The sequence below is a fragment of the Rhipicephalus microplus genome, chromosome 10 (assembly GCF_043290135.1).
Source record: "Rhipicephalus microplus isolate Deutch F79 chromosome 10, USDA_Rmic, whole genome shotgun sequence".
NCBI lineage: Eukaryota > Metazoa > Arthropoda > Arachnida > Ixodida > Ixodidae > Rhipicephalus > Rhipicephalus microplus.
Genome location: NC_134709.1, coordinates 28,925,665 through 28,950,002, shown reverse-complemented (window position 1 = coordinate 28,950,002; position 24,338 = coordinate 28,925,665). Strand labels below are relative to the sequence as shown.

General features: G+C 47.8%; 1 protein-coding gene across 2 annotated transcripts in view; it reads right to left on the bottom strand.

Annotated features, from left to right (window-relative positions):
- Positions 1–24,338, bottom strand: part of vri (nuclear factor interleukin-3-regulated vrille) — a 47,563-nt gene that overhangs the window by 6,944 nt on the left and 16,281 nt on the right. Inside the window, exons 2-4 of one of the 2 annotated variants that reach the window (XM_075875335.1) lie at positions 3,732–4,061; positions 2,283–2,779; positions 643–1,015 (exon numbers count right to left, since the gene is read on the bottom strand). In XM_075875335.1, the coding sequence (XP_075731450.1) occupies positions 643–1,015; positions 2,283–2,779; positions 3,732–4,045 (1,184 nt within the window). In that variant the 5' untranslated portion in view covers positions 4,046–4,061. The remainder of the gene's footprint in view (positions 1–642; positions 1,016–2,282; positions 2,780–3,731; positions 4,062–24,338) is intronic. The other variant, XM_037431666.2, reaches the window with a different exon arrangement.

Sequence of the window (24,338 nt, the reverse complement as noted above, 5' to 3'; positions counted from 1 at the left end):
TGCCACTCCACCGCACTTCTGGATTAGGAAGCAAATGCCAACGAAAAAAACCTTTGGGGGCCTCCCTCGTGACACTAGATACGCACTAGTGTCATCCTACTGTTCCTGTTCAAGGTCTTGGTCTTTGAGTGCGAAATGAGAGGACGCGGCATTAAATTCTCCTGAAACACGTCGCCGTATTAATTCGATCATGACGTTCGCCTTACTGGAAGGCCTCAGTGAGTTACCTCTATCTCGATCTAGTTGTCTTCATCACGCTGTTCTTGCACGCTTCCTTATCCTGTCACACGCCATCACCGACTGTTTTTGAATGTCATTGAGGGTGACTCTAAACAGAAAAGCGAATTATAGCACGGTTATGTATTTTTTTCTCCAGGCCAAGAGTTTCCTCGGTCCAGCTTAAGAGAATTCTGCAGGGGTTGTTACGTTAGCGCTGTTTTTTTCTTGTACCCAGGTAAAGCGGATTACGGATGTTCTGCTGGCACTTGCACCTAAATCGTCAGCAATGCCATGGTCACGTGATACGGATTTTCGTTCAACAATGGACCGCGCCTAGACAATCCGTTTTCTACGGTACGGGTAACCTCGTTGTCGTTCGGAGGTCTGAATCGCGAAGACGCGGTAACTCGTTCGAGCCCGCACCTGTGGTGGTGGTGGTGATGGTGTCCCGAGGACGCGCCGTTGCGGCTCTTTCGCGACGAGGAGTCGCTCCTGCGGGGCGAGGGGGCGTCCGTGCTGGACGCACCGCTGTCGCCGTCCGACGAGGCGGTGTCCTCCCGGCCGTGGAAGGACGACGACGAGGAACGCAGCTCGGGAGACGAGGAGCCGCCTACGCTGCCGTTGCTGCCGGCGTTGCCGTTTCCGGACACGATGGAGGCGGTGGTGATGACCACCGCGGCGCCGTTTGGCGGCGGCACGCCGCCCTCCGGCCCACTGATGTGCCACTTGTGCCTCAGCTTGTGCGGCAGGCAGAAGTGGTGCGCCGGTGGACTGTCTTCCGCTGAAGACCACGAACCTGCGAAGGCGAAGGAAGGGCCAACCGAGAAAAGTTGTAAGATGGGAGGAAAAGCTGAATTGCGAGTTGAGTGTTGAGGTGGGATTAGGTACATAGCCGTGGACACGAGAAAGCGGGGAGGGCGGTGTTCGCCGCTTCGTAGTATCTAAGGGGCCACCATGTCTTCGCCATACCGTGTCTTTTGAGTCATTTTTAAAACAATGTTAAAGCTTGCGGCCACCCGCTTTTTAACACGATAGCCATTTTGTCACGGTCCACGAATGCTTCACAGACGTCATTTCCGTCACAGAAACTCCCTCGGTAAAGCGCACACAAACGGATAACAAGAAAAAACTATAGAAGAAAAGGTTTAGTTGACGCAGATGACTGGGTGGGCTCCGCGGTTATTTCGAATTTCCTGCTCCGTTAATTTTGGACTCTTCTAATATGATCTAAGCCGCAAAAACTCTTACACAGATGGCTATTTTCGTGGGTTTGGTGAGAATTCTGTCATCTTCGCAAATTTCCTGTACCGAGCACTTTTGTCGCAGATATTAGATACCGCAGCTTCGAACGCTTACGTCATCCACGCTTCCGTAAATTCGTCATGGCCAATATACGCTACCCTCTGTTTATGAAAGCAATGATACCATTGTTCGACATGAGTTATGTCGCACATAATCATTGATTCGCTGATAGTTCACAAACTCAACGACGTATAGGCACGCGTCGCCAAGCCCACCAGTGAGTAAGTCTGCAGCCTTGTCACGCTCGCGCATGTCTATACCCAGATACAACCTATTAGAAAAAGCAGCTCCGTTCAGTCATCGCAATCTCTTATGAATGCTCCGCGCGTTAGCGCTTACTCGTCATTATTTTATGTCTACTGTTTCGAGATTGTTTCATATAATTGATTTTTTCACACACACGTGCGTTTGTGTCGCTAGTCCTTGCCTGGAAACTTGAACGTACTGGTAAACCTTTCTAGGAACTCTGCCATTGTTGCTGGGTTAAGCTTGATTTTCTAGGTAGTAGCGACCCACTTTTTACTCTCAATATGCGTTATGTTAACATTAGCACATGAAAAGTACTTTATATTTCGACGGAATCAAGCTAGCAGCAGTGTCTTTCGCATGTGAAGGGTAGGTGCGTCGCGTTTCTATGGGCGGAGCTGGCATGTTTTCTTGGGTTAACCTTGTAATCGACTATATAATGACACTGGGGGCCTAACATTCTTTTAAAAGGTGCCTTGCAACCATGATTATGTTCATTGAGATGTAAGGCTCACCCGAAGACAGTGGCGACGACTCGTGGTCCGTCGCCGCCGTGGCGTGGTCTTCCAGGGCCGGCGGCGGCGCGGTGCACAGCAGCGCCGTCGGATGCGGTTGGCCGTTGAGCTGTTGACTCAGCTGTGGGTGGTGGTGGCTGTGCAGGTGGTTCGGACTCTGCGCCAACAGGTGAGCCTGGTGCGGCTGCAACTGTTGCTGCTGCTGTTGCGCTTGCTGCGCCAACGACGCGGCCGAGTAAGGCGAGGGCGAGGTTGCCAGCGGCTGCGCAGCTCCCGCCGAAGCTGGCGGCACCAGTGCCGGGAGTAACGCCGAGAGCAGCTTGTTCCGTCGGCCTCGCAGGTCGGTGAGGCCCGCGGCGGCGGCCGGAACCGGAACGGGAACCGCTATGTCGGGCGGATGTTGGGGCGCCGCCTGTTGCTGCTCGACCACGAGCGAACCGCGAATGCCGAATTTGTCCCTGAGGGGAGAGACGTAAATTTGGGGAGAATTTTGAGCGCTGAAAAAGAGAGAGAGCGGGTGGGGGAGAGGGGGAGAACGTTGTAGAACGCAACTCGGGGTCGAAGAAAACGAAACTTTGCTCAAATGATCCTGGCGCAACAATAAGTGAATGAGTGATGGGTGAGGGTGAGGGGTCGGACAATAACGTATGAAACACATCGAATGAGTTTATGGGGTTGAAAAATTGGTCTGGCTAGGGATAATTAATTATGGGTAGTATAACGTTATATTTACTTTTGCGGGTGGTCAGGCACGCAGCCAGAAAATATTTTCGGGGGGAGGGGCTGTTGAAAACCTTGAAAAGCCCGTATTTTCATGATTTATTCAGGGAGAAACACTCTGAATCCGAATTTCGGGCAAAAAAGGGGCGGGCCCCATAACACCCTCCCACCCCTCTGGCAATGAGCCTGCCTCTGGCATGCACTACCACGTTGAGAAACAACAGGACTTCTGCAAGATTGGAGAGCCTAAAAATGCGGAAGCTTTAATGTTAGCGGACACATATCAGCATAAATTACGTTACAACGCAATATCTACTAGTGTACTACAAGTTACGTCTGTAGCATGCGTAGCGAAGAATTTGGGCGGCGGGGGGGGGGGGAGGCGTCAAGCCTTTACCTCCGGATTTCTCCCGATTTCGCGTGTTTCAATACACACAGAAACGCACGAACATGCATAAAGTGTAATTGAACCACACACACTCCAGCCCTCAAAAAAGTATGTTTCTGGCTACGCCTCTGGTGTATAGCCCTTACATCCGAGTCGATGAGAATGGAGTATCGTGTGGAACTAAACCGTCCTTTCGTAGTACGTAATGGTTCGCTGTATACGTTATTTCGTTTCGTCGGTTCACCATCTCTTTTGCGGTGACCCAGCGTATAGAGTAGCACATGAAATATGACGACATGGAAAACCTCCCTTCACACGTCGCTATTGACAGGCCGACCCACCTGAGCGCAGCCAGTTCGGCCCGCAGCACGGCGTTCTCCTTGGCGAGCTCGAGGACTCTGGTCTCGAGCACCATGTCGTTGAGGCGCCTCTTCTCCCGCGACCTCTTGGCCGCCTCGTTGTTCCGCCTCCTGCGGTCCCAGTAGGTGTCGTCCTTCTTGTTGTCCGGTATGAACTCGCGCTGCTTGCGCGTCGGGAAGAGCGGCTCGCGGTTGCGCAGGTCCACGGCCGCCGACGCGGCCACGGCCGCCATCGAGCACAGCCACTCGCCGGGCCGAGGCTGCTTGGCGATGGGCTCTCCTTCAGTGACCATCATGGCAGACGCCCATCGGCTTCAGGACGACCGGGTGCGCCGAAGACCGGAAACGAAACGGAGGAGGCGAACGTCACACTCACGCACCCTTTTTGTTCCTTTAATCGTTATTTATTTATTTATTTATTTATATATTTTTATTTATTTATTTATTTATTTATTTACAACATACTGCAGGCCCACATGGGCCCAGACAGGAGGGGTAAATTGCAAAACAAAAACACAGCATTTCAAAAGGCGAAAACCAAACCAAATAAACGCTTACATTGCAATTTCAATGGTAGGTTATGAGAAATCGATCAGGTCAGTCGACTCAACTGAATCAATCAATGATAATGGCAATGAGTTCCATTCGTTAATAGTGCGAGGAAAAAAAGAAAATTTGAAGGTGTTAGTTCTTGTATGATATGGAGTTAAGAGATTGAGGATGATGATGTCCGGTTAGTCTAGTTGATAACGGCCGTAGATATGGTCCAGGATGAAAAGAGAGTTTGTTATTCTTCAGAAGAAAAAGAAATTTGAGCCTGAGTATTTTACGTCTTAATTTCAATGTTTGTATTCAATGAGTTTGCATGAGCGCTGTTGGGGAATCGGTTATCATAATCATCATCACCCCGACATAGCGCACTTCAGGGCGAAGGCCTGTCCCGTGTTTCGCTAGTTAAACAGGGCGCATATAATTCCACTAGTTAACCCCAGTTCTCCTGTCGGCCCTCAGTTTTTATTTTCGTTACGCGAAGGCCGCTCGTTAAGTTCGCTCAATCGAGAAGTTCGTTAGAGAGAGACACGCCACTGTGTTGAGAACAGGGGCAAGAAGAAGGTGTGATGTGAACCGGAAAAAGTGAGAAAAGGCATGCGACACACTTATCCTATATGGTACGCAAGTACCCGTTATTTACAGATAGGGTGTAACAAAAGTCATTCAACTATAAAGTTTTTGGGTAAGTGAATTGTTGCATTTAGAGCATTCGTGAAAAAGAATTGGCTGTGAATTGGAAACAAAAGAGTACGTGAACGTCACACACATTCACCTTTCGCCTTTGTTCATATTCATCATCAGCGTCGTCGTCATTGTCTTCATTATCACCAACCTGACTACACCCTTCTGCAGGACAAATTCCTCTCACATGCTTCCCCAGTTAATGCGGTCCCGTATGAATCAACCTATTATCTCTCGGCTCTCAGTTCCCACTTCGGTGGGCGCAGATGACTCTTCAAGTTCGTTTAATAGATGAGTTCGCTATACAGTGAGATTCGTGACGTTGTTTTGAAAACAGCGGTAATGAGAACGTGGGCCGGGCGCTGAAAATGTCCGAGCACGCACAAGAACTTTGTTATCCTAATGTTACAATGTATTATCTATCTTTCACTCGAAAAGGTCGTTATCTAGAGCAATTTCGCAGTATCGAGAACAGCCGTAAGATTCAAGTGAACTGCGGAACAGAGTAGGACAAGGGGCGCTAAACGCTACTTGAGGATACCTCTTGATTCGTTACGCAGAAGTTATATGCTAAAATCACGAATTCAGCTATATCGATGAATTTGTTATATTGAGAAAATGATAGCAGTGGTGAAAAAAAGAAGATTCGCTGTGAAGTGGATCACAGCAGGCACATAAAATGTCGCTGCGTGGATTGTCCGCCATCCGCTTGCTCAAACGAGAAGTTCGTTATATATGTGAAAGACGTTGCATTGCGGAGAATAGGGGTAAACCCTTGGCGCCCTGTCAGCCGTCGTAGCGTAAACATGTTTAGGAGAACGGATTTCGTTAAATCGAGTGCTTTGATGTCGTGAAAATCTGCATAAGTTATTCGTGAGTAATTTCATCGCTGGAGTTGAAGAAGTTCGTCAATCGCTGCAAAATTTACCGCTACAACTAGCACTACTGTCTACACACTGCTGCTGTCACCTACGTTACTACTGGCTGATGCTGTCGTTACTATCGCTGCTACCAGTTCGGTGACCGCGGTGACTGGGTCAACAGGCAGTGGCAGTACTAACAAGCAGTGGCGGCAAAGCGGAGATAGCTTGCGTTGTCTTACTACTATTAGCAGCACTGTAGACGAAGCAGCGGCTGCATGCAGCAGTAGCTAACCAGAGTGGCTTGAGGTAATTTTCTTTCGTGCTCTAACAGACGTCAGTGAGCTACCACTAGGCGTTGTTTTCTTCGTTACGGGCAGATTTTACCCGAGGCCGACAAGGGTAGGCTTTCTTCCTTCTTCGGCAGCGTAGATAAGAAGCGAAAGAAAAAAAAAGAGAAGAAAGGAAATGTCTTTGAAAAGAAGACAGAAAAAAAAAGGGGGGGAGTCAGAAGCGGTGGTGGTGGTTAGAAGTAGACGGCGCCTAATTTCTGCAGCCCGGTATGGAGCACGGCGCAGTGCCCACAGCCAAGACTGCGAGGCGGTGTTAGAAGCCGCTTCCTCCTCACCCTCTAGCAGACCCTTAATGGCGCCGGTGCGTGCGCACGACCGAGCAGACGAAAAAACGGCGGCTATCTTGCAGAAAGGAAGGTCGCAATTTCACTTTCGTCTGCTACGAGCCGCCGGGCCACTTGTTTGGCTTCACGGTCGTGAGTCATTACCGTGTATGTGCTGCGAGCGACTCATAGCGCCGCGCCCCCTAGGTATACCGAGAGGGTGGCGCTTTAATACTAGAGGTTGCGACCTTCGCCGATCACGGATAATAGCTGGCCTCCGCGTTGCGGCTACTGGTTCTACGACAACGATTCACAACGATCGAGAGCTAGAGAAGCGTACGGCTATAACGATTAGAGAAACGACTCGTTTTCGTCGTCTGGTTCGGTTCCGAACCTCTCAAGATGGTGTCTCTCGACCGCTATTGGCTGAGATTACGGAGAAGCTAGGGCGGAACGTTGCGAATCGTTATTTATAAAAAAAAATAGTTCCATGGGTTACATTCTTCGCAAGTGATGTAGTCTCATTCCGTTTATCTGCAAGTGTTCAATAATTAATGAGTAAATAATTCATATAATAATTAGTTAATCCACTCTGTTCATTTCGTCTATTCCGTGATTGTACGTCTGAGATTGACATTCCGGCAAACATTGGGGTGTTAATAACAGTCGCCACTCAGCTCGTTAAACATCGGTTCATGATCGAACTGGCGATATCGGCGTCGCCGAATTGATTCGTTTTATGGTATTGCATCGATTCTCTCATTCTCACATCGCCCCGCCGTCTTTGCTATCGATGGCCGTTCGCGAGGTAAACTTCTAAAGGGGCGGGCGACGACATTGAACAAGCTCTCGTCGTCAAGGCAACCCACAGATGTCTCAATGTTCCCGCAGCTCAGTAATCGGAATTGTTGCAATTGTCACACTCTACCATTTTCAGTAGTCTCAGCGTAGGTTGATCTCAATGTTCAAAATGTCCGGCAGGCCCGTGTTGATTAACCAACCCGTCAGTTTATCTGTTGCTCTTCGTTCGTGAGGCTTCAACGTGCGATAAGGACCAGAGAAGGGTAAGGCGGATAGGAGATAAGGACGACCTTCGTCTTTGATACAGCGCGTATACTGTCTTAAGTACGGAGACACGTCTGTATGACAGTATACTGTCATACAGACGCCTTATGTGGTGGAACCTTAAGCTGTTACTGCTGTCGTTATATTCAATATTTATATTTAACTGCTAAATCAGCGATCCAGAGTCAAGATAGGGCATCATTACACACGACACTGATTGTTCGGAAGCATTTGACGTTTCCTTAGCGTCGTGAATATGATCTCGTGACAGACGACACCGAAGATCATTCAGGTAAACGTCCATACACGATAACGTAGTTGAAAATGAGTGTACAAATGGTCGTGAATCTGAAACGAATGCTTGCCTAAGGGCTTTCCTTTGGCATTCGCGACACGTTTGGTTGACGCAGCGCCCAAAGGAATGCTCGTGGCCACGGAAGCTCGACTTTTGAAGCAAACAAACCGCCCCAGTGCAGAAAAAAAAAAGAAAATCAACGCAACAAGGCGACCCGTCCGTCAGAAACAACTCAGCCTCGGTCGCCGCAGGACGTGTTTGTAAACAAGGTCTCCGGCTTCGGCAACGGCTTTGGCTACATGCCGGCGGCGCGACCTGCTAATCGATTCCGATTCTTGCCGAAGGTTTCGCTTTCGACAAGGCGGCCGTCAAGGAAGCTGCCCGCGAGGCACGCCAGGATGTCAAGGAGAAGAAAGTGGTGTGCGCCACTGAGTCTATATTTAGCCCTCCTTCAGTACTTGCCGTATCCTTTCTTTTTTGTTCTTCTTAACGATTTTTACCGTCTTGAAAGTCTTCCATGAACTCTTTCTAGAACGAGCTGGGTCGGCACACGCGTTGGTCCTTGCAATTGGTACGCGCAGATCGTCTTTGCGATCGTTAGTAACAAATTGGCTGGCGGTGAGTGTGGCAAGCCATCCCGAACGTAAAGGCAGAAGTCGAAAACCACGGGATTTCCTACAACGCTTAAAGATGGACCTGTGGTGCTGTGCTCGTCCAGCCACCACGGGGAATGAATGATTTGTCTAGTATTCGTGCTTGCAACATGGTACGCACTTGTGGCTTTGTTTATTGTTCTGTTTTGAGGTTTGTTTTCAGTTAAAGAATTGCTCCTCATAAACCACGTCAGCTGGTTCAAATCGGCGACCTTAAAAGGGTTTAGGGGGTGATGTGGCACGCCTGAACTTTTAAAACTAATTACAGTTTTAAATGCCAGAGAGCAATACGCAGACGAAAGAACGAGGCTTAGGCGAGTCCACGTACGACCCATGTTGCCTCAAGCGCCATGCGTTGCAGCTCCCATAGACGCCAGCGCCAGCCTTCCCTGCATTGTGTTATTACGAAAAACTATGAGGGAAACGAAACGATACCAACTGCATGCAGTTAGTACTAAGAAGGTCCAAGGGCCCTCACACTTAGTTTCTTAGATGATTGTCTGCAACTGCCTACCAACAACAACAGCTCAGTGCGGAAGCTTTTAACCATAATGTGGGATCCCTCGAGGTGTATTTCTTTGAGAAAGCAGGAAGATGGCTTCGGTCATATTTGTCGATTCATAGAGAAAAAGGTGTTGTCCGCCATATTTGTTCGCGAATTCACGGACGTGTATACAAGTCCGCTCCGTGTCGTCTGTTTCTCTCGCGCGCACGCGTTGTCGTCTGCATAGCCTCGACCCGATTGGGACTTTCACTCTCGCTCGCCGTGCGGAAGGCCACGCGCGCCGCACGCCGGAGGCTTCGCCGCTTTCACTATCGCCATTTTTTGTTTAGTTTGTCTCTCCATTTCTTCTCTTACCTCCTCTCCCGTTCCCCTTGAAGGCAGCTCCCCGTTTCCCTCTAGCGCCTAGCCGCTGTGTAAGCGCGCAAAAGAAAGCAACAAGCAGACGACACAGCCCGGTTGTTGTTTTTCTTTCGTGCGCGCGTTTGCTCGCTTAGAACGGGAAAAAAAAAAAAAAAGCAGACGACGTGTTGTTCTCGCCTCATGGTGGTCGTCTGCCGGTGGCTTGTTCGCATCTGTCCTGTCCTCCTGAGCGCGTCCTCATGTGATACTTTTGCTGTTTCCTCGCATTGTTCCATTCTGCGTGCTTTTGTGGGTATGCGGTGGGGCTCTTTCCTTACAGAAACAGTGTACACAGTGAGATTCTCGTTTGAATACCTTTTTCCCCGAGTTCTTCATTTTTTTCTGTCATCATTCAAGAACGCGGACCATGTAAATTTGGAAAGCTCAGAAAACTCTTAGTAAGAATGATCGTAGGGACGACAAAGGAAGAGAGAAAGATCTACATCTTAATTCTGAACTGCGTTGCAACTATGCCACCGTTTTATCGCCTTTAAAACGCTTAGAGAAGTTCATTGCTTAGAAAAACCTGGTAAACATTTTAGCCCGCTGTGCCTTCTACAACAACAAAATAATAAGCTACTTTGGCACCTCGATCATATATTAGAGCTTGTTCGAAGGTTCGAACATCGCCTTCTAGAAGCTGGTGATTTAAGGAATGCAGTCATTAGCGCGTAATGCAGAGTAGAGAAAAGAAAAAAAAGCTCACTTGGCGATGCGCTTACAATACGTATGCTTCACAACGCGTGAAGTTGATGACATTCAGCCGAGAGTTTCATTCGCGTAACAAGGCAGTTCAGGGGAAGATTGAATGCTGAACCGACCAAAAATCCTTGAACACCAGGCTAACGTTTCTTCAAGGTTTCGCTTTTTTCTATGCAGTAACGTTGAAGAAGATAAAGGTATTTGGCGAATCGATGGCTTCAGCGACAACCTCTGCTCAACAGTATTGATTCCTATAAGATGTTATAGTTATGCGTGATATTTTTTTTACATTACGCGCCTTACTTTGACGGTCCTTACACGAAGGGGTTAGCGCATGACGCTTACGCAGACCGGCAGGTAACCCTGTTATTACTTCTCACGTTCTTAATTTATTAATATTAATAATTGCCGAAGAACAGGTCAGTCGCTTCGTAATACAGTAGACACGATTCGTTTGAGCGAGATAGTCGAACCGTGCATGATGTGATGTAAAACTACCGGTTAAGTACGGTGAAAGGAACTTATGAGTAGCGGGAAGACAAGCTTAAACAGCCAACTAACTTAACCGATTCCTAGCAGAACGCGCGAGTCGGCTGTTCCAGCACGCACCCGCGCCGCATTGCCGCCCGAAAGCGTGCTTCTCTGTTTACAGGCTAAGTATGCGGTGAAGTTACATTTCCGGTATTACTAGTTAGATTGTTTGAAAAGAGTGGCGTCACTTGCACAAAATTCAAACGCGGAAATGCAAATACAGTAGGCTTTCGAGAAATCGCCGCGGTAAATAGTCTTGCTCGCCTTTCGTTTAGCGTGATTAGCATGGCACCTTGACGATGAAGTACCCGGAAAGCTCAGTATAGCACGTTCTTAAATGCAACACTCGCATATGATTGGTCATTTGCTTACTAGCGAGACGTTTCAGTGGATTCATGCGGAGCTGAAGAGTGTTTTGTGGAAAATGAAACTGGGCGAGCCTAGCATGTTGGGCTAGGACGATTTGTTTTATATTACGTTTAAAAAAATCGAACACGGCCCAGATGAACAATAAAGAATGGATAATGTATAACCATCTGTCCCAACCTTGTACCCACAACTGCTGAACTCTATTACGACTTTAAAGGAGTTGAAGGTGGCCTAACCATTCACCAGGCCATACCGTTGAAGTACGGTGAGGTATTTCGCAGAATGAGCAACTTAAGATCACGATTTTATGGCAGACCGAACATTTCGATAGACCAGGCCGTTAAAAATGAACAAGACTTTTCAGCAGGCCAGGCAATGCGAGGTAGATGGTATATTTAATAGTCTTTACCACTCATTGAACTTTACCGCGCACGTAGGACGAACTGTACAACAAAATGGTAAATTAAGACAGTATAAGAAAGCCGAGTGCCTAAAAAAAAGAAAATTTTTACTTCACGGCATATGGGCGCACGTTTAGATGCACATTTATCGAACTTGATCAATCGGCCCGCACCTTTAATGCAGGACATAAAATTATGAAAGCTGAAAAACGTTACTCATCAGCTATGACGTACGTTATCCCCACGCTTCCCTAGTATTACGAGTGAGAAAGAAAAAAAAATCACCGTTTTGTAAACGAACAGTGTGCTTCCGAATCGCTCGCGTTCTCACTGGCTTCTAAGAGCTTTCCATCCGGGTCTTCGCCATGCATCATCAGCGCCCGCTTGAATACGAGACGAGCGGGTGTTTATTTAAACTTCTTCCCCCACCCTATTGAGGCGGTCGTTTTTGTTCAGGGCCCTCTTATGAAACAACAAACTCTCCCAAAACCAAACCGCCTCCTCTAAAAGGCCGCCGGCATGTGTTTTTCTTGTGTTTTATTTCGCGTCTTTGTGTTTCCTTTCTTAATTCCCTATCCTCGCCGTTTTGCAAGGGCTTTGGAGGGACTGCTTAAAAAATGCTCCTTCCGAAAATACCCTCGACGTCTTTTGAGATCATCACTTCCTCTCGTCCCTTTTTGTTCCGCGGTTTTTTTTTTTCTGTTTTTTTTCCTTTGCCATGTGAAAGGCCTAAAGGAGGTTGGTCAGTCTTTTTTTCTTTCCCTTCCTGAATCACTGCCCGCCTAAAGATAAGGTTCGTGTGTGATCATGTGGATTCGTGATGATTGTTGGTATTGTGTTTTGTTGTGCGATTATACTTTGCAGCTGAAGAGACTCAGCGCAGTGTCATCAGAGCAGTTTTTCGTTGTGCGTTGCGGTTATGTTTCATACTAAGTGATTTCCTGGTAGTTGAATTCATTTGTTTGCCATTTATTTATTCTGCGTATTACTGTAACGATATGAAAGTTCTTGACTGCGTGTTCTTTAGTGAGCTCAATACTAGCGTTGGATTTTGGAAGTGTGCAGATTAGGTTACCTTGCACAAGGAAATGTTCAATAATGCAAAGATGGCAGAAAGTACTGTCCGGGAAGATGAATACGCGAAATGACGAAAAATCATTGAGAGGGAATTGTTTAAGCCGTCGTTGGTTGAACAAGACGTCCTGCATGCGTTAGAACTCATCACTTAGATTACAGGGACGCCATAGTTCCTCGGCGCTCTCTTTTTGTTCAACAAAAACAAAAGTAACAACAACAACAACAAAAGCATATTAAGAGCCTAACGTGGACTTCGTCTGTTACTGCATTATATAGCTCCTACCAATACGAGGCGACTGAATGGATCCAATAGAGTTCGACGACGACGCCCATAAAGAGGAATGTGAAGTCATGTTTCAGTGGTGAAGACTGTCTGCATGTGGGTGGCAGAATTAACTGTCGCGTCACAACAGGTTGGTTCATGAATTTCACGGTGATGTCGACACTGATATGTTGCCGCCCCCCCCCCTCCTCAAACTCTGTTTGTAAACGACTTTGATTTTACTCCGATATAGTTAGAGACGTGTGGCATAATTGTGCGCCTCTACGAATGTGTCCATCTGTGCCTATGGTAGAAAAAAATCTTTTCGGTAGTCTCGCAAAAACGTGCTTCTTCAGACTAACGTGACGAGATTGGAGGTATTACGTAATGTTCAGGCGGAGAATAACAATACAAGTCTGTGTTCATCAAATTTCGGCTGAGGTTTCGTGTTGGCAACGCTGTCACAATCCCTCCATGCGCTAGATTGCGGATGTGTCCCAGCTAATAGACCCGTCTGTCTCTACGCAGCTATTTTAATGGTGGGTGTCTTTGCTTACGTAAGCGGGCAGGACCGCGCGGCCCGACAGATGCGAGAGGTGCGGGGAGAGGAGGAGGGCTGAGTCACGCAATTTCGCGCGTAAGCTTTTTGCGATGCGCAACCAAAACAAACCGCATGCGTTCGGTGAAGAATGCAGCGCGTACAATAAAACAAGAAGTGAAAGGCGGCGTCGGAACGTCGCCTGAACCGCGGCGCCTAGGTCTCCCTGAAGATGTAAATAGTCGCCGCGCAGAGCTACGCCGAGTCCGCGGTCGCCCTTCAGAGGACTTGGACCTTGGGGACGCGAGATGCAGAGGACCTCGGGATGGTGCAGAAAGGGCGACGCACAAACACAAGCAAACGCGCTTGCAGAAGCCCCAGGGACAGAAGCACGAACAGACGTGCGTTTGTTGGGAGTCGCGTTGAAAACACGATGCTCTGAAGGCGCCTACAAAAGAGTGAGCCGGCAGTCGCAAGGATGTCTCCGGGAAGTGTCGACTCTAAATAGGCTCTTACCCCGCTCTGAAGAACTAGGGAAGATTTTTCGTCGCGCACTCCAGAAGGACGCGCTCGACAGAAGAGATGCCCCGCCGCGGTGGTCTAGTGGCTAAGATGCTCGGCTGCTGACCCGCAGGTCGCGGGTTCAAATCCCGGCTGCGGCGGCTGCATTTCCGATGGAGGCGGAAATGTTGTAGGCCCGTGTGCTCAGATTTGGGTGCACGTTAAAGAACCCCAGGTGGTCGAAATTTCCGGAGCCCTCCACTACGGCGTCTCTCATAATCATATGGTGGTTTTGGGACGTTAAACCCCACATATCAATCAATCGACAGAAGAGATGTAACGGTGAAGTGTGACGTCCTGCCTGGCGACCATTGTGGCAGAAACAAAAATCAAAACAAGGTGTACTTGCAAAGAATGTGCTCCATGCGCGCAGAATGTGTGTTTCTATTCGAGTAAGGTGCTCTGGCCGGCTAGTTGGTTCGTAGCTCCCAGACGCTATGATATACTGCGCGTTGAGACCACGACAGTGGTAGGTAAAGATGCATAAGACCGTCAGCGCAGAACTGTATCTTTGAATGTAGGTCAGAAGTGAATCTGGGACCACCCGATCCGATATTGTAACCAACTGAGCAGTCTGGCGTACTGACACCTTCAAAGGTAGCGTGTTTCGCCTCTCGAGGAGAGACACAGTTGTCAAAGCTCTAATTGGCGGTGACGTAAGGTGACGTAATGAGTGCCAGCCGGTGGTAAGGAGGCGAACGGGAGATGTAACCAGAATTTCTATGTCGTTCTAACACAGATCTGAATGTAGAGAGATGCGTCTTTAAGCTTCAGAGGTTGTCTAATAACCTTATGGGATCATGTATGAAGTTTGACAGTGTTAATACGTACAGGAAAAAAAATACCGTAAATATGTCAGTGACGATAAGTACTATTCCTCAGTTTTAAGAAACCTGGATACTTGAATATGCTAATAACTCATTTGCGATACGAGTCCCAGAGTGCTAACAAAACACTTCTTGTTCAGCCTTCTGAAATGCCATTCATAGCAACACTTATACAAATGATATGTGACGTTAACGCCCGAGCACTGAAGTTTATTGCTTCATAAATGTAGCCGAACCTTATCAGGACGTATCGCTCTTTTGTTTTGTGAACTGAAATTGAAGCTTAGCCGCTGACCCTTATCGTGGAGCTCGTTTATAGCTTAAACGTTCCCTTTGAGAACTGACGAGATTGTACACGTTGCATGCCCTGCGCTTGTGGTGTGATTTCGCCGGAGCGGGGATCGATTTTGCATCGTGAATGTGTGCTGAATGCTTTGCGATTGGCTTGAGGGCGCTGCGCGTTAGATTCATCGACTTTAGCGGACGTAAAGATGTCATGAAGTGATTGCCATGACGGTTTGTTTTCTCATTGCAAGCTTCCAAGCGCAACGCTCTGCATAAAGACCTATAATCACGACTAAATGAGGCGCGTTCTATTTACGTCTTCGGCCGATGTGCAGCTAAGTTGTAATTGAAATCGGCGCGTTCCTGAAGTTTATACGTAGTTTTAACGTTTTGTTCATTCGTCGAAGGACTCTGAAACTCTCATTTCAGCTTCGTCGCGGGTATGCATTTGAGGGGGAAGAGGGCGGCTAGTTAGGCACAGGACTACTTCGAGAAAGCATATTAGTCTTAGCGAGTGTCCTTGCATAAAGGTACAATGTAATGGCAACAGGCTTACAGAAGCAGCTCTCAAGCTTGAAATCCGGCTCATTAGGCGGCAAGAAATGGATTGAATAAGGTTACGTAGTCACTCTGGTATGCTCATTGTTCTATTGCAGAACGCAGCAGTTAAATGTATAGCGGTAGCCAAGAATTTCAAGCTTTATTGCGAGATGGAGGGTTCCCAAAGTAGAGCCCATGACTTAATGCAAGACTGAAGAATAGTCGAGAGAGGGCGAGTGCGGTGCAAGTCGGAAATGTTACACAGCCGCGCATGCCTGCCAGCTAATTCGTACGAACAATAAGTTAAGACGTTGTAGACCCAACGTTGGCCAATAATTTAAAGCAGGCTTTGTAGGGGAGGCTGTGACAGAAGATGTGGGAACACGACATAGCGTGAATTAGAAAAAAAAGATATATAAAAAAGCGGCTTAGCTGCCTGGAAAGCATTCAACGCGTCTGCCTGTCGGCCACCCTGGCAGACGATAATTGTTGCCAACAGAAAAAGAAATGTGAAATGCCGCCAATAAAGAGACGAGACATAAAATAAAAGGAGACCTTCACTCGTCCGTGACAGCTGTCAAGTTGACAAATTTGGACAGATTTAGCCCGAGGCAAAAGCCAAAACAACCAGGCGAAGGACTGGCTCTCGTTTTTTTTTTTTTTTTGCAATCACGCGAGACGTGCGAAAGTACAGTTGTGAAACGGGGGATATTGTGAAATTCGAAGAGGGGGGGCCCGTGTACAAACGCATAATGACTCGTGCATTTTTTGTCGGCGTCGTCAGGCGTAAAAATGGTTAGTGCAAAACTTGCGCCAGTCAATATTACGCGTTACTTGGAGGCGCTCAAGGCAGTGAAGCGACAGTATCATCAGGGGAATTTATTCATGAGTAAACACTTGGATTTTACGCAGCAAAACCACATTACTCTCTGGTACGCTGTTGTGGGCTATCTACGGGTTGTTTTTGACCACGTGTGGACTCCCTTAACGTGCATACAAATCTAGGCACACGGGTAGAGTGTGCAGTACACTCCTCTAGTACACTCTAGCACGGGTGTACTTTCCTACTTATTTGTAAAAGTACTACGAAATCGTTTTGTACAATGGCTTAACTGCACGCAGCGGTGCCCTAGGCAGCTACGCATGGCGCAAGTCTCCCCTCGGTGGTAAATCAGTCTGAGTTAAATTAAGAGAAGCGTTTCGACAATGCGACTATTTCTTGGCAGTGCACCAATCGCCATGCGGTTGCACTGGCGCGGCTTAGAACAAAGCTCGCACACGTTGTTCCGTCTACTTCCGCTTCTCCACCTCCCGCTTCGTCGTTGGCAAGCGGTGCCCTGTTTGTGTTCTGTGTTTTTGTTTTCTCGCACTTTCTCTTAATGCAGCCGCCTTTTGCCGTTAAGCCTCTATCGTTATACATCAAGCGCTGCAAGGAAAAATGACGACAGCAATCGCATACTTGTTGGCACTTCTCTTGGCCTTACCAGCCTGATTCACTCTGGATTACGGTGCAAGTGTTCAGTTCGATGTTTATTCGCAAGGTTTGTTAATGAAGTTATCAGTTTAGAGATGTATATAACACATCCAGTGTGTTTGTTTCCGTGTGTTTCGCGCGTGGTGTAGCTTCCAGTAGCCATGGCCGCTCGGTGTTGTCAAGAATGCTGCCTGACGAAGAAGGTACAGTGTTCTGTGTATGTTCTATGCTCATAACGTTGAAGTTTAAAGTAGAAGTAGTAGCCCATAGTGCACTGTGCAGCTCCAACAGGTTAGGCGTAGACAAGAGATACATTATCGGGAAGCTGATGACTGAAAAAAAAAGTCTGCGAAGAAACCGTATGAATACGTAGTGAGATACAGAGAGAGATAGTACGATGAAAAAAAGCCAACAGTAATGGCGGCAGTCTGTCAAGATATCTCGCACCGTAGAGCTAGGCGCTACGTTGCGTGATATAATAATAATAATAATAATAATAATAATAATAATAATAATAATAATAATAATAATAATAATAATAATAATAATAATAATAATAATAAAAGTGTGTATAGAACCTAGCGAGAACTATATAAACAGGTAAATTGTTAAGGTAGGAGGCATAGCTAGTGTTTCATACTATTAAAAAACCATGGAGTATGAGATTAGTGCAGTAATTTATTGCAGTACTATATTATAATACCATATAGTTGGACATCTCGGTACGAAACTGTAAGTAGCGGACGAAATCATTTCAGCTGACAAAAAAGAAATAAAAACAGAGCAGACGACATTAGCGCTCAGACGACCAACCAAGAAGACGCCGCCGTTATACGGAAGAGGAAGCGAAAAAAAAAAAAGAATCATGTTTGGAACGGACAGGAACGTGCGAAGAGTCGGCAAACATGAGCGGAGGAGGAGGAGGAGGGGGAGGGAGTGACAAACGTTTTTCGCCGCGAGCGGACGGCTGAACGCTGCGTGCTCGCGACGCTAGCAGCGGCGGGGCGCCACCAAAAGATGCTACCGCCATCGGCGACGCAAGGTTAGCGCCGAGTCGGGCGTGACCTCATCAGCACTTTCCGAATCCGGGGCAAGGCAACCGCCGTTGAATCGGCCGCTCGGCTGGCTAAACGTCCCTGTGTACGGGGAGGACAGAAACATTTTTAACTATAGGCCGCGTACATTCCGTCACACGCTGCCGCGCCCTCTGGGCTACTTTTTATAGACCGAGGCAGGCGTGCTTCGGTGATCGTGCACGTAAGAAAGGTTTGCAAGCTGGGGCGAAACATTGTGACTGGGGCGCCCTCTCTTGCGTCATCGCGTCGAGAACATTCCAGATGAGGACGAATTCAGCGCTCATCTGTTTTAGAAATATTCCTTTTTGTTTGTATACCTCGGCCTGTCATTTACTTTGCCTTCTGCTTGTATTGTTTCTTGCTTTATAATATTTGTTTTTTTTTCATTTCATTGTATTTCGTTTTTACCCTGTCATTGCTGACGTAGGGTGGACGGTGCTTAGTCGAGCTGCAATAACTGCAGCTTTTTTTTTTTTTGCCGTCTCCCCATTTTTCGCCATTGTATCTGTTTTGGTGAAAATAAAACAAATAAAAATAAAATAAAAGATAGTGTGCTATAGTTTCGTTTGTATAGTCTGCTGTAGTACACCAGACGGCGCCGAGCGCGAAGCAGATGACATGTGGTCTTTTTTAAGGCAGGTGCGGAAGCCTGAAAAAAGACCGAAGAAATAAAAATTATAGCAGTGTTTTAGTGCTGGTACACGTAAGAGTGCTTTGCATGCTACAAAACAGTGTAAGTAGGCCGCCCTTTCTTGCGTCATCGTCTCGAGGGCATTCCAGACGATGACAAATTTCGTAAACTTCAGCTTCAGCAGACAATGCCGTACGCGAAACAGAGGATATTCGCTCTTGTTGATGCGGAAATGCTCGCTTGACTGCGATAATAAACAAGGTTGCCTAGCTACCGTAATCTGCCACCTTACCGACATGATCGAATTTTATTTCACGGACTTGCGGGCTACTGTGGTGCTCCCTCTTTCTCAATAGACACTCGAGCGCCCGGAAAACGTGTTTCTTCATTTTGTTTCTTTTTTTGTTTTGTTTTTTGTAAAACAAAACTCATTGTGTGCTACAGGGGCAGCAGGACTGAATGTGTTCCACAGAAAACATGACCGCAGTGATGGTAACAGCGTGGAGCCACTCTTCTTCTGTGACACCGCAACCCCACATGTTTAAGCATAATTGAAAATATGGTTCTTGTAAATATTCAACTGGGCTCCTGAATCGAAAAGCAAGTATAAGTAAGCGCCGGCAAATGCAGATACGATACAAGGGCACATTTTATACCGCAAACATTCATTTGATGGCTAAATTATTTTGTGTTACGTTCTGTCAGCCGACCAGAATTTTCGATGTGATTCTTGTATGGTGAACAGAATACCATTGGGCAACGTCGTGCACTGAGACAAAACAATATTATCAACCGATATATCTTTTTATTCCGTAAATAACGGGCAACGAGAACAGCCAAAAGAAACTTTGCTGATTTTTCACGTTGTAAAAGCGAAACCCTGAAAGTTTCACAAGTTCATTTGCAGAATCACTGAATCAACAAGTCACTAGTGCTTTTTGATGATTTAATGCTAAGGTTCAGTCATTAAGTAATCAGAGAGTTTGCTTTAAAAATGTCACGGTATGTTAATACTCTGCTGAGCTTTCAGAAGTCGTACCTGCACATTTAGCAGAAGTTAGTGATCAGAAGCAAGGAATTTAGAATTTAGCATGACTCATGTAGTATATACATGTAGTACATGTATATAATACCTGCCCCTCATGTAGCATATACATGCATAGTCTAGTATGGTCTAGTGTAGTAGGGTATAGTAGGGTATAGTGAAAGATAGATGAGAAGGATGGGGGAGTAAGGAATCGTAGATTATGATCATTCGTGCCGAAAGCAGTTCTTGAAAAATAACTTTCTTCTCGCAATTATCAGTAATAGGAACTCATGGCCTCCATTAGTGAACCTGCCTGTGCAAACAGGCCAACGGCGATCCTGGAAGTCGCTTCTCGGGCGATTCATTCGCTACAGCCTTCAGTGCAGGACGCTTCCTTCCATCGATTCCCGCGGCTATACTCCAAAAGGCGGAAGCTATAGGATACTCTAGGTAAATAAGATATTCGCGCCGCTGTCCACTAATCGAAGCACACCCTGGCGGCCCATCCCCGAAACTTTGTGTAGTTGCAACAGGCGTGCAGTATATAAGCAGACGATAATGACTTCTGGCAGCAGGCGTCGTCTGTGGCCTGGCTTCCGCGTCGGCTCGCAGCAGACGATGATATACGCGTTCTGTCACGCGAAGTTCTAGCGAAGCAGACGATGTTACGGCAAATTTCCATTGCGTTGCAACGCTGCAAGGTGCATAGCGCGTCCCCCTCGTGCGTCGGGCGGGCTCCGTGGAGAAAAGGCATCCGAGCTGCGTGTTTGAAGGCGGTGTTGTTTTTCGAGGACGAATTATGCAGACGCGAGGAGGTCGGGAAGCAGGAAGGCGATAAATCAACGAACAAACAACAAAGAAAAATGTAGGCGAGGCCTAAAGGGGAAGTGGTGGTGGGCCAGGTTCACTGACCTTTCTCGCGCGCGCCGTATGTGGTCTTCCTGGTTTACCGCCCTGACGACGGTGCGCAAAAAAGCGAACCGGCCCCGTTTCGTCATTAAAGGCTCGCTCCCCACGAGGTGTGTTACCGCGGCCTGCATGTAAAGTGATTGATTCATTGATGTGGGGGGTTTAACGTCCCAGAACCACTATATGATTATGAGAAATGCCGTAGTAAAGAAAGGGCTCCGGAAATTTCGACCACCTGAGGTTCTTTAACGTGCACCTAAATCTGAGCACACGGGCCTACAGCATTTTCGCCTCCAATTGAAAATGCGGCCGCTGCAGCCGGGATTCGATCCTGCGACCTGCATTTTAGTAGCCGATTAGGTTTTAACGTCCCAGAACCACTATATGACTATGAGAGACGCCGTAGTGGAAGGAGGGCTCCGGAATTTTCGAGCACCTGAAGTTCTTTAACGCGCACCCAAATCTGAGCACACGGGCCTACAGCATTTTCGCCTCCAATTGAAAATGCGGCCGCTGCAGCCGGGATTCGATCCTGCGACCTGCGTTTCAGTAGCCGATTACCTTAGCCACTAGACCACCGCGGTGGTTTATTTATGTAAAGCGGGTGCTCTTATAACGTTACCCGGAGCTATCATTTTACCAGCTCCAGACTTGCTATAATCATATGAGAACGAAACCAATGATCGTGTTCGCCGAAGAATGGAATAGTGCGTAGGGACCATATCGCTTTCAAGAGAATTTTTAACGTTTATTCCCGCTGTTTCGAGGTAAATGGCCTTCTACGCTGTATTGACCGTAATGGACTATTAGCAGCGAAAGAAATTGGTTTGAACTTTTTCGTTCTCGCTCGTAGCAAAAGAGAAATAACTTGACCAAAGCGCCTCGCATAAGGACACAAATATCGTCGCCAGCATAAAGAAGCGTAGGCAGGGCACATGTGGTCGAGTGTCATTTTGTTCACTTTATGCTATTGCGAAAAGAGTTTCGGGCGAGGAGGGAAGGGGGGGGGGGTTCGGCCTCGCTGTGCCACCCTCTGGCTACTCCACTGCCAGTTAACATACCCTGCGGCGCTTGCTAGCTGCAACCATCGGCTATAGTTCGCGATATTCCCTCGAATTGCATCTTAAGTGATAAAACATTCGCAGCACGTAGCCTAAGTTAAACTGTTCTCCTGGCTCCAAGTGACTCGTAATTTGCCTCGATTACCGACAACAGCGCCGCCTCACGCGTTTCGAAGTTAGCGTAAGGTGCACTTGATAGCGCAGTCTGCTTTGCGATCGTTCGCTAAACGCCATGAACGAACAACGCCGAGCGCATATACTCATTTACCGTTCTAGCTTCGGCTCTCGTCTCAAGGCTAACACCGGAGGGCATAACGGGGGCTATTTAAAAACGCGCGTCCCTTACATTCGCTGGCCCGTTAAGTGCTCACGAACTAAAGCGACGTGGCCGGGCTAATTTCCATTTCAATGGGCAGGGGTGGGTAACTCATTTCACTAAGACACAACAACAAAAAAGGGGAGGAAGGGAGGTGAGCGACAAAAGCTCAAATGAGAACATCCATGCTCTCGGAGCTCCCCCTCCGGTCAGTAGAGGTAAGTGACCGACAGACCCAGGTGAATCATGAAGCAGACGGACGCACATCGAAGCACAATCAAGCGCCACTGGTCAGCACGGCGTGATGCTGAAGAACTACAAAAGTTAAAGAGAGTGACGTCGAAAGAAGCAACTACCAAGCGCGAAGCTAAGACAACAACGGTGACAGAATAACAAAAAAAAATGAAGCAAGAAAAACGATGGTGGAGACAAAAGAAGCGGGGCATGACGCGCGGGGGAGAAAATGGGTTTGTGCGTGCATCGACCCGCCTTCTCGTACTACGTCTGTTTTTGTTTCTATTTACCGGTTTGCATCCAATGACGCAACCGGCTCTCTTTTTTTCTCCTCCTCCTCCGCCGCCGCTAACGTCGTCGTCTGCATTTGCAGCGCGAGAAAGCAGACGACGACGCGGTTCAACGACCGGCTTCGGCTCGTACCGGCTTCGTTTTGTGCTACGAAAAGAAGGTTACGCGGCGCGTGTGCGCACCCTTTCCCTTCTCCGCTCTCGAACGCAACGGCATCAACGGTGGTAGTGGCTTCTCTGATGAGGTGAAGAGGAGGTGGCGGGCACAGTTTGGTGGCAGCGGTGGCGGGGAGGGTAGCGATAACCGCGGCGCTGGCATATACGCTGCCGGCCGGCCGTCAAATGTGGACCACTGCCGCGTTGCGACGCGCCGGCCTTCCCTTCCGCGAGTCAAAGAACCCTGTGTGGAAGAGGCGACCAGGGAGCGTTGACCGCGTAGGCCGAGCGGCACGAGCGTCGTTTGCAATGTGGCGCGGCGCTTGCGGCGAGGTGACAAAATACGAACGGCCTTTAGCATGATGCACACGGGAGTTTCCGTTGCTGGCGATACGAAATCCGTCAAAATACAGGCGGTGACCATGAAGAGAATTGCATTTGTCGGCATCTTAAAACGAGGCGGCGATGCGCATAGCCGCCAATGATCATTGGCCGCACATGACAATCAAAGTGGATGATCGGGCCAGTCGGTGATTTATAATCGATGTGTACTGCGGAGTTAGAAAACATGGTGTTAATGTCTAGTTTTGCATGCAGGTCTTGCTTGTGTTTTCCGACGCACGTGTGCAGGGTTGACCACATTTTTTTTATTTATTGATACTGCAGTCTCAAACAGATACTATAGCAGGTGTGAGACAGAGGTACAGAGTATTCTGAAAGGGCAAAATAATATATACGCAGAAAATGCATAACATTTAGAGGGAAAACCAAATTTAGAGGGAAAACATGCTATTCATAATCAGGAGCTCGTGGCAAACAATGTTCGATCTGCAGTTCACAAAACAGTTCTTTACCTTTCGTGAGTCGTCATTAGGCGTCACTTGCGCGCAACGCACTGACCCAGTGAAGTAGAAAAGAATGTTGTATTTTTTTTTCACAGCCACGAATTCCGGTCGCGATAACAGGGAATCGAACTGACGACATTACGCTCTACAGCGAGCTTGCCCTATATGTAGCGGCAGCGTTACTATGGGGGGTCCGACACGGATTTCAGCATCTTACTAAAATGACCCCGTTTTTCCAGGCGTAATCCTCGCTTCCACAGCTGATCGGTGTGAGAGCCGTAAAACCTGTTCGTAGACAGCGCCCGCGTGTACGTGTTCGAATAATTACGTTCGCATACACCAACAAAAAAAAAACAATAAAAAACAAGCAACGCACTTGTTGCACTTGAGCAGTGCTCCCTTTATTGCAAACTTGAGTAGTTTCAGGGGCGAGGGGGTTTTCAGGTTGCACCGAGGGGGGTCGTGGGGGTGGCAGTGCAATATAGGGTTGAGAGCTCTTATTATGCGACGACCCTGACGCGTCAGAGGTGGCGTGCATCCATTCTCAGTCTCAGTGGGGGGTGTTGTTAGTAACAGCCGCCTTTCGCGGTCCGCACGCCCCAATTGTTATTCGCCGCACGCGGATACTGTCCGTGAGTGACATCGCCCAAGTGATTTGCTTATTAACCCGTTTTTTTATTTTTGTTTTTTTTTTTTCACGAGCGACGTAAGTGAGGGTTCTTTTCTGGTGTTACCGCTGACCTCTCGAAAACAGGTCCACAACAGGGCGCGTCGGCACCGTGCAAAGCGCGTAGAAAACTTCGACCCTCCCCTTTCCAGACAGCGTGCAAAACTTGATGAATTAAGCCACT